Source organism: Ranitomeya imitator, chromosome 4 (assembly GCF_032444005.1).
Source record: "Ranitomeya imitator isolate aRanImi1 chromosome 4, aRanImi1.pri, whole genome shotgun sequence".
Classification (NCBI taxonomy): domain Eukaryota; kingdom Metazoa; phylum Chordata; class Amphibia; order Anura; family Dendrobatidae; genus Ranitomeya; species Ranitomeya imitator.
In genome coordinates, this window is record NC_091285.1 from 681,591,918 (window position 1) to 681,603,149 (window position 11,232).

Sequence of the window (11,232 nt, forward strand, 5' to 3'; positions counted from 1 at the left end):
CTGTGTTATACTACGTGGGCTGTGTTATACTACGTGGGCTGTGTTATACTACGTGGGCTGTGTTATTTACTACATGGCCTATATTAACGCATCGGATATTCTAGAATATGTATGTATGTATATAGCAGCCACATGGTATATACCACAGGCCACGTAGTACTCCTATATACTACGTACAACACAGCACAGAAAAATGCCATAGATAAGACAGGTGACGTGAAGCAGAACTACCATTATGTGAGAGTGATAAACAGTTGTGTCCGTAAATATTGGAACAGTTCATAGATGAGGAGTGTGAATGTTTTATCGTCCTCTGATTGGGGTCTGGCTCTGTGCTCTGATACCCCCACAGGGTCTGAGGATCAAATTCCTTAATTGATGTAAATAGACATAAATCCATGTGACACATTCATTCCTGCACTGAGAGTGTCAAAGGTCATCATCAGGTTATACTCGCAGACCCTTCTGTCTCCAGACAGAAGAGTCTGGGAATATAACCTGTTCCTGATATTTTTCGGTGAAAGTTGCTGTGCGGTGCAGGCCTTGTAACAAGATGAGGCAGATACTGACACAGGTAGTCGGCACTGGTCCCAGCAGATTCAATGGACATTTTTTTTTTTTTATTATTCATTACGCAGCAAAAATGATCATTTTTTTCCCCCCTGACTCATTAGAAATTACAATTTCCAAAACGTTCTTTCTGGCAGCGCGTCGCCCTCCTGATTCAGCTGTCGGCAGCCGCAGCCAATAATGAGTAATGCAGATCTCTGCACCGCAATAACGCATTGAGCCACCAGAGGGAGCTCCAGACTGCAAAATAAATCAACAGTAAGGGCCTAGTGGTGGGGAAAGCCACCTTGTAGTACTGTCAGCTTCTGGGAAAGCTGGGTGATGACTCATGTGTATATTACTACAGAAACGGTCGCTCCAACTATCCCAGACACCCTGAGTGACCGAGATATGAGTCAAAGGTGTATCAGTGTATGTCTGCCATTCTGGAGTCTGGGAAAGCTGAGTGATGACTCAGGTATTTTACTATAGAAAGGGTCACCCCATCTATCCTAGACTCCCCAAGTGACCGGGATGTGTGCCGGAGGTGTATCAGTGTATATCTAGGCCATTCGGGAGTCTGGGAAAGCTGGGTGGCAGCTGGCGTAGCCCAGTATGGCAGCCGTTGTCTTTCCTCCCCACGCCGTGGCTTCCGCTGCGTCAGGCTGTCACACAAGCTGCTCTGCAGTCAGATGAATCGCATCCTACACCATGAAGGATGTTTTTGCTCCCTTTTAGTGACGCACACCGACATGTATGGTCTCCGGATCACAGACGTGGAGTCGAGGACTTGTGGCCGAGATCGTCCTAATCGTGTGTCATTATTGTCACCAGGTTTATCATTCCCCCAGAGGAGGTCTGCACCCAGCTTTCCTGGGATCCTGAATGGCAAATGTTCCCATGACAAACGCTTCATGTTTTACCATAAAGAACGCTAGGCCTCGGAGCAACCAATCACAATCTGTCCTTTTAGTAGTTTGCTAATGATCTCTCCTCCAGGATTATAGGACATCTGTCTCTTTCTGGAGATGATCTCATTTGCATACCTTTTTTTCCCCCATGAAGCTTTGCTCAGGAATAAGATTCCCCCAAAAGGACTAAAAATGAAAACTTGAATCCCCATGACAACACTTAATGCCAGTGTATTGGAGCGAGGAGCACGAGACGTCCTCTGCTGGGGCGGCTCCGTCAGTGTTATCATGGGGACACTCCGCAGCGCGCGGCTCCCTGCCTGATCCCTGCCCTCATTTTCATCATAAAGGATTCTGTTTGGATGATGTGAAGCAGGAAGTGTTGTCGTAGGGACATAACATGATGTATTCCTACTATTGTTTATGAAGAGGCTTTAATATAGAATATCTGGATGAGGCCGACTGCGAGATATAATCCATCTGCTCGTAACCGCACACGCTCATTAATTGTAGGATTAACCCCTTAGTGGGAAGAGGTTCTCCAGCTATAGCGGCACTAATGTATGAGGAAGATGGCGGCAGGACATAGATAGATGATAGTAGATAGATGATAGATAGATGATAGATAGTAGATAGATAGATAATAGATAGATGATAGATAGTAGATAGATAGTAGATAGATAGTAGATAGATAGATTATAGATAATAGATAGATAGATAGATGATAGGTAGATGATAGATAGTAGATAGATAGATAATAGATAGTAGATAGATGATAGATAATAGATAGATGATAGATAGATAGATGATAGATAGATAGATAATAGATAGATGATAGATAGATGATAGATAGTAGATAGATAGATAATAGATAGATGATAGATAGTAGATAGATAGATAGATAATAGATAGATGATAGATAGATAGATGATAGATAGTAGATAGATAGATAGATAATAGATAGATGATAGATAGTAGATAGATAGATAGAAAATAGATAGATAGATAGTAGATAGATAGATAATAGATAGATGATAGATAGTAGATAGATAGATAGAAAATAGATAGATAGATAGTAGATAGATAGATAATAGATAGATGATAGATAGTAGATAGATGATAGATAGATGATAGATAGATGATAGATAGATGATAGATAGTAGATAGATAGATAGATAATAGATAGATGATAGATAGATGATAGATAGTAGATAGATAGATGATAGATAGATGATAGATAGATAATAGATAGATGATAGATAGTAGATAGATAGATAATAGATAGATGAGATAGTAGATAGATAGATAGATAGATGATAGATAGTAGATAGATAGATAATAGATAGATGATAGATAGATGATAGATAGATGATAGATAGATGATAGATAGATGATAGATAGATGATAGATAGATGATAGATAGATGATAGATAGATGATAGATAGATGATAGATAGATGATAGATAGATGATAGATAGATGATAGATGATAGATAGATGATAGATAGATGATAGATAGTAGATAGATAGTAGATAGATGATTGATAGATAGATAATAGGTAGATGATAGATAGATGATAGATAGATGATTGATAACTGATAGATAAATTGTATCTTATTCACATTGTTGTTTTCTTGTGTTCATCTTCTCTTCTACTTTGTCTTGTCATTTTCTTTTTGTCTTCCTTGCTCCCATCATCTGTCATACTTTTCTGCACCATCTTTTTCATCGTCTTTTCTTTTTCATCTTTATGATCTTCTTCGTTGACTTCCTATTGTTTTTTTTTCTTCCTCTTCTCTATCGCCTTTCTCTTTGTCATCCTTTTTTGGTAGACCGTCGCTTTCTTTTACCTTTCCGTTGTTTCATCTTCATCATCTTTCCTTCTGTCTCCTCATTTTCTTTGTTTTCTTTCTATTCCTTGTATATTTTTTGTCTTGTTCTTTTCTACACTGCTCAAAAAAATAAAGGGAACACTTAAACAGAATATAACTCCAAGTAAATCAAACTTCTGTGAAATCAAACTGTCCACTTAGGAAGTAACACTGATTATCAATTTCACATGCTGTTGTGCAAATGGAACAGACAATAGATGGAAATTATTGGCAATTATCAAGACACACTCAATAAAGGAGTGGTTCTGCAGGTGGGGACCACAGACCACATCTCAGTACCAATGCTTTCTGGCTGATGTTATGGTCACTTTTGAATGATGGTTGTGCTTTCACACTCGTGGTGGCATGAGACGGACTCTACAACCCACGCAAGTGGCTCAGGTAGTGCAGCTCATCCAGGATGGCACATCAATGCAAGCTGTGGCAAGAAGGTTTGCTGTGTCTGTCAGCGTAGTGTACAGAGGCTGGAGGACTGCTATCTCAGCCTTTGTGCAAGGAGGAACAGGAGGAGCACTGCCAGAGCCCTGCAAATTGACCTCCAGCAGGCCACAAATGTGCATGTCTGCACAAACGGTTAGAAGCCGACTCCATGAGGATGGTCTGAGTACCTGACGTCCACAGATGGGGGTTGTACTCACAGCCCAACACCGTGCAAGACGATGGCATTTGCCACAGAACACCAGGATTTTTCTTCCTCCTCATAGATTACTGTACTTATCTTTTTTGTCTTCCTCTGTGTTTTTTTTCCCTTCATCTTTTTTTGTTAACCATCTCTTTTAGTTTTTAGTTGCATTTTTTCCTTGTTTTCATGTTCACCAGCTTCATGTCATTTTTTTCTTTACATTTGTTTCGTCATTCATCATCTTTTTCATTGACATCCTTCCTATTCCTTTTCTTTTGTCTTCCTCTTTTCCATCATCCTTCTCTTCACTTACTTTTGCTTGATAATCCGTTTTTGTGTTTCTTTTTGTTACCTAGTTTACCTTGTGCTCATCTTCATCAATAATGTCCTTTCCATCTTTATTATCTTTCCTTCTTCATCATTTTCTCTGTAGTTTTTTCCTTTTTGTCTTCCTTTTTCTAAATTGACTTTCTCTTCATCTTTTTTATTTTTGACCTTTTTATACATTTTTTTTTCATCTTCACATCTCCATGTCACTTTCATAATCTTCATTGACTTAATTTTATCTTTTTTTTTTTCTTTCTCTTCTCTATCATCTTTCTCTTTGTCAGTTTTTTTGTTCACCTTTTTTCTTTTACTTTTTTTGGATTTGTTTTCATCTTTATCATTAATATAATTTCCATCTTTATTATGTTTCCTTCTTTCTTCAGCATCATCTTTGTGGAGTTTTATCCCTTTTTCTCTTTTTGCTTGATTTAGGTCTTTTACTTTTTTGTTGTTACATCTTACCTTTGTTCAACTTCATCTTTAATGTAATTTCCATCATTATCTTTCCTTCTTTCTTCATCATTTTCGTTGTAGAGCTTTTCTCTTTTTTTTGTCTTCATCTTCTTTTTCTTCACTTTTTTTGTTAGCTGACTTTTTTGTTAATTTACCTTGTTGGTGCCTTTTTTCCTTATTTTCATCTTCACCTTCTCCTTGCCTTTTTCATCTTTTTTTTATCTTTTATCATCTTCTTTTGTTGACTTTGTAATTGTTTTAGCTTTTTTGTCGTCTATTATCTTTATCTTTTTTTCGGCTTGATCTTTTCTTTCTTTTATTGTCTTTTTTTTCCTTGTTTCCATCCTCATCCTCCTTTTCTTCCTTGTGCCTTTTACCGTTTCATCACCTTTTTGTGGTTTTTTGAAGTTTCCTTTTTTGTTTTTATAATAACATTATTGTAGAATCAGATGTTATAGGTGTATACTGTGTTTGTAAATCCTCCTCCACGATGGCTAGCATCGGCCTCGGCTGAAGTTACAACATTCCTCCTCCGATAAGTGCCCCAACGTCCATTGCTGTACCCTCCACCTGCAAATTCTGTACCTCGTGGATTTACAGGACGGATATAACCCTGTGTGTAAATGTGGCCAGATTATCTTATTTTTTTATACCTTAAACTCAATCCCGCGGCTATTTTTCCTCCTCCTCCAAACCTCCGTGCCCTCATCACCCCGATAAAGATTGTAAATGATTGGCTCCAAAGTTGAATCCATATTGGGTTATCTTCTGAGGGAGCCATGGCAGACATTATCATGGGCTAGGCCCACTGGACATGGTAATATGAGGCAGTCAAAGTTTTCTCTCTCTCTTTTAGGTCTGCCCCAGCTGCTGGTCCCCCCGCTGCGCCCGGTGAAGGTGGAGCACCCCCAGCTCCCCCCAACCTTACCAGCAACAGGAGGCTCCAACAAACCCAGGCACAGGTCGATGAGGTGAGTCCTGAGGAGACGAGGTTGGAGATACACCATGAAGATACATCCTTACGACAGACAGAGTGCGCTCAATGTCTCTTCTCCTCCCCTACAGGTGGTGGATATTATGCGTGTGAATGTAGACAAGGTTTTGGAACGAGATCAGAAGCTGTCCGAGTTGGATGACCGCGCGGACGCTCTGCAGGCCGGAGCCTCGCAGTTTGAAACCAGCGCGGCCAAACTTAAGCGCAAGTACTGGTGGAAGAACCTCAAGGTGTGTATAAAGGCTGTCTACCTGATACTCCAAAACTCTGTCCACCACTGCTATGGCCTCGAAATCTATGGCTGAGATTGGGATGCTCTGGAGGGGAATGGGTGGAGTTGTTGGGTCGAGAGATAAATTGGGGTTCAGCTCATTTAGACATTACATCACAAGCCCACTTCTGCCACAGTAGACACGAAAAGTACCAAGCGTTGTTGGTGCAAAACACTTTTGAAGCTATGACATTGGATTGTCTGTTTTGGGTCGTCGAGAATGGGCCAATACACTGGTTTGAGATTGGGCCAATCAGCTGGATGGAGATTTGACTGATCTGCTGGATTGACATCGGCTTGATCTACTGTACTGAGATTAGAACAATCCAAAGTCTCAAGATTTGGTCATTCTACTGGATTAAGATTATACTGATCTACTGGAATGAGATTACCACAATCCATCGTGTTGAGCTTGGGACGATCCTCTAGACTGAAATTTGGACAATCCACCGGTTTGAGATTGAGGCGATCTACAGGATTAAGATTGGTCTAAATGAGATTACCTTGATCTGACAGGTTGAGATTTGGCCTGTCCACTAGACTGTAATTGGTGCTATCCACCGGTTTGAGATTGAGATGATCTTCCGGATTAAGATCAGTGTAATCCGCCGAAATGATATTGCCTCGATCCATCAGGTTGAGATTGGACTGATCCAGTTCACTGAAATTGGGACAAAGCCACCAGTTTGATATTGAGCCGATCTGCCAGATTGGCCCAATCTCAATCTACTTGATCGAGAGAGGGTTGATTTGCGGAGTTGAGATTTGTCCCGATCTGCTGAATCGGGATTGGGCCAGCCATAGGTGTAGAGTGCCGTACGACCCTTTTGTACTGCCATTTTGCCCATTTTCCATTAAAGTCCCCACATTGACTGTCCATCGTTCGCTCAGCCATGGCTAACTTTCTCCATTTTTGTTTTTTCTTCTCCCCTCAGATGATGATCATTATGGGAGTGATATGTGCTATCATCCTCATCATAATTATTGGTGAGTGCCGTGTGTGTTGTGGTGTGTTTATATGTAGCGTGTGTATATGTAGCGTGTGCATATATAGTGTGTGTGTATACCCGCTTCTGTGATCTGTGCTGTATATATATACATGGCTGACTGTACTAACCTCTTCTTTTTCTCTTGCTTTTTTTTCTCTCTTCCTCCCATCACCTCCTCCCTTTCCATCTCATCATCTATGACCCTTGTCCCGCCTTTCTGCACTCCATGCCTTTTTCTTATAACACCCCGGCCTTCCCACACCTCGCCTTGCCTACTGTCTCCCCTCGCCTTGCCTTCTGTCTCCCCCGACATTTTGTCACCCCCTATCTCTGTGTTTCGTTTTTCCTACCAGTTTACTTCAGCACCTAAGGACCGCGTATCTCTCCCCCCACCGTCTCTCTGTCTAATTTTTCTCCCCTCCTTCGCCGGATCTATCATCTGTACCCCCCAGCTGGGACCAGACAAAAACTCGTCATAATTCCCTTCTTTTTTCCTGCCTCTCCCGCCCCCCTGCCCTCCGAACACAGGGAAGTGGGGACATGTTGTGTAGAAGCCGTCCCTTCTCGCTCTCTCCCATGTAAATACCCGATGACTGGAGACCCCCTAACTTATATATATACACACACATATACATATATATATATATTTAATTTGTCCGTGTGCAGGTTTTTCTGTTCCCTCGTTTTCCCGTGACGCTGTGTGTCTGTGATGTTTATACACTGACCCCCCCCAAGGGGGGAGGGAGGGGCAATTACCCCCAAACTGGTCTCTTATATACCCCCCTCCTCTGCCCTCTCAAAATATTTTTTTTCCTTTTTTTTTTTAAGTTAATTTGAGGATTTTATGGAGGAGAATTACGTGTGTGTGTACAGTATGTGTGTAATAAAAAAAAATAAAAATAAAATAAAAAAATATATATAATATATGAATCCTCAGATCCGCGCCCCTACCCCCCCATCCCGGTGCCAATAGATAAGGTTGAAGCAATGGACCCCTGGCTCTTGGATTTCTCAGAAGGCTCCACCATGCGGCTGGTCGGGCACTTAGGGTGGGGACCCCCTTTTGCTTCCGCTGATCTGGAGGGATATGGTGTAAGGATTTGGGGTGATGCTTCCCCCACCCCCATGCCCTCGTTTTTCTGCCTTGCAGGGGGCAGAACCGGCAGGTGGAGACCCAGAGAGGGTCAGGTGATTATAGCGAGGGCAGGTTAGCTTCCTAGCCGCCCCCTTGCCACATTAGGAGGGAAGTGGCACTGCGAGGTGGCATGGGATGCTTCGTATTACCCCTCCCCCGATGGGGGTATACTTCCTAAATAACACTGTCCCTCGTAAACCATATATGCCATGATGGGTAATTGTGTCAAATCCCAACTTTTACTACCCCATAACTGAAAGAGAGGACGCCATTTATCCCGAGGACCCTCCTTCTTACACCCATGACATCCAAACCCCTGCATGGGAACGGCCATTATGTAGCTGCAACCAGCCGGGCAACGAGGCACATACCAAGCTGAGACTGACCCCCAAATTCCTACTCCACCACCCCTCTGCAGAATCCCCCCCAACATGTGTCTGGTTGCCCTGTGAATCATTAGGAGGGAGGGGGCGAGTGTGTCCAGGGGCAATAGGGTAAATCTCCCCCTCTCTCCTTGTTACCCCTCCACCTTCTGAATTTCCCCTCCCCTCCTCCTAACCCACAACATAAATATTAAAATAAATGTTGTTTAACCAAAAAAAAAAGTGGTGTTCTGACTGGTTATTTCGGGGGAAGGCATGGAGACGGGAGTCCCATATACATCGCCTATCGAAAAGGACATTCGCCTGGGAGCCCGTGTATGAATGGAGCTGCGGTGAGCATGTGCAAACTTGGCTCCGCCTACTGTCTATAGCGGTGGTCGCTGCACATGCTCACTACCTCTCAGGAACTCTGAGCCCCCTGTACTCGACAGTGGCGGGGTTCACAGCCTCCAAACTCCACATCTCTCATCTACTCCACGGGTAAGTAATACATATTGAATATGGGACAAGTCGTCTAAGTATCGAAGTGATAATAGGAAACCATCTGCTTTACATGAGACTTCCTGTCTGCCGTACACAGACTTGGTTTAGATTCCTCCCACTCAGGAATTGAGAAGATGGCACAAGAAACAACAAAGACCCAAAGGCTAGGAGAAGGAGACATGACATAAAAACCCTTGTGGGTTCAGGTAATGAGATACGCTCAGTGCGAGATTAAATCGGGGATAGAACTCTCGTCTTCACTGCGCATGTGCCATATAACGCTCCCATCTGTGAAAACACATGAAAAAATGCCAAAAAAAACACCAAAGAACTCCAAAAAAATCCCTCTTCTCTGGTGTTTCCTCTCCAGAACAAGCTGCGGCCCGTAATGGCCCAGTCAGAGAGCTCAGTATAAGGTATAAACAATGCTTTGTCCTATCTGTATGGCAGCTCTTATTTCCTTCGCGCATGAATCCAGCTACTCTGCGCATTGTGCACAGCCACAACCTAGGACGTGTGACTGATAGACATGAGCTCTCACCGTATCCAAATCACTCGCGTCACGTGACCGAAGCCAAGAACTCAGAACGGAATGTTAGAACTCCGAGGAATCATGTTTAACCATGGAAACCCCCACTTTTAAAGGGGCTATCGGACGCTCCGCACTCCCAACATCGGGAGGTATCGGCAGATATCGGGCACTCCTGACCTGTCGATCACAATAGGAGGCGGCGGAGAATCCCTTTACGTGTCATTGATGCGGCTTCAGCCCACATGAGGCTTTTCTCAGCTTGTGTGGGAGCAACAGAGAAGAGATGTGAAAAAGAATAAAAAAACAATAAAAAAAAGTAAAATAAAAAAACGCTGTGAACAGTTTGATGTCACCAGGACGACCCACGCAGAACGTAGGATATCATTACTCTGTACCTCGCCGCACCTGTCACTGACTCAGAGCCTGATCATCCCGGAGACCCCCGACGCCCCCACATTCTCCGCTGCATTAATTTCCTATTGTCTCGCTTACTGTACATTCTATATTTTACACTTTTATACCATGATTTTTATTTTATATATTTTGTATAAAAATTCTCAATTTCCATTGTTAATTTGTATATATATATATATATATATTTTTTTTTAAATTTCAGAAACTAATATAATACCATAGGATCTCAAGAAACTAATCATAAACTATCCTAAAATAACAAATCTTTATTCATATATGCAAAGAACCTGTATTGGTTCACACCGCAAAAAAACGGACAAAAATAACAAAAACAAAAAATGTGCTCAAAACAAAACACTAAGTTAAAATTAGGGGGTACTATGAATCCCTAATTAGTACTATGCTTCTACCCTACCTGGCTGTGGAGGTTGACACCCTACGGGGGAGCGTTGTGGCGCCCCCACTCCGCGGCGGCTGTCCCTGGGTTACTAAAGCACCCTACGATAGCCACGGGACACCCACTACCCACAGCCTAGGGCCCACTATAGGCTAAACAGAGAAGCTCCTGTACTAAGGGAACACTAGATCCCCACAAAATAAAAACAACGTGCAGAACACATAAGGCACATCGATGCAGACGTATTCGTCGGGGAGTGCTTATAGGGGCACAGTCTCATACAGGTATATACTGCCAGTCATGGCCAATCCACTTGACCCTGGCTGAACCCGCAGACCAGTGTCACCCAAGCATGTGTACAAGTGTAATCACAACTCTAGATGATACATTGTGAGCACTTATCTCCCTCCGTACGTCCTTTGCCCTAGACCACAGCGCCTCAACGCGTTTCGCCCTCCGCGGGCTCCTCAGGAGGCAAGATTCACTGACGTGTGTCCTGATGCGGTGTCATGGCTCAACCTCCACAGCCAGATAGGGTACAAGCATAGTACTAATTAGGGATTCATAGTACCCCCTAATTTTAACTTGGTGTTTTGTTTTGAGCACATTTTTTGTTTTTGTTATTTTTGTCCGGTTTTTTGCGGTGTGAACCAATACAGGTTCTTTGCATATATGAATAAAGATTTGTTATTTTAGGATAGTTTATGATTATATATATATATATATTTTTTTTTACAGCATATATCATTTTTCATTTCTTTCTCCGAATCTGTCTTCTTTTTTATCCATTTGTAAAATATATATTTTTGTTGAAACCCCGATTTTTCATTTTTCTCGTTAATCTTTTTTGCTGATTTTTTTTTTTTATTTTTTCCTTTAT

General features: G+C 42.2%; 1 protein-coding gene across 1 annotated transcript in view; it reads left to right on the plus strand.

Moving 5' to 3' along the window:
- Positions 1-8,748, plus strand: part of VAMP2 (vesicle associated membrane protein 2) — a 34,267-nt gene extending 25,519 nt beyond the window's left edge. The window contains exons 2-5 of the mRNA XM_069767393.1: positions 5,611-5,725; positions 5,820-5,978; positions 6,955-7,006; positions 7,362-8,748. Of these exons, the coding sequence (XP_069623494.1) occupies positions 5,611-5,725; positions 5,820-5,978; positions 6,955-7,006; positions 7,362-7,378 (343 nt within the window). The 3' untranslated portion in view covers positions 7,379-8,748. The remainder of the gene's footprint in view (positions 1-5,610; positions 5,726-5,819; positions 5,979-6,954; positions 7,007-7,361) is intronic.
- The last annotated feature ends 2,484 nt before the right edge of the window (positions 8,749-11,232 follow it).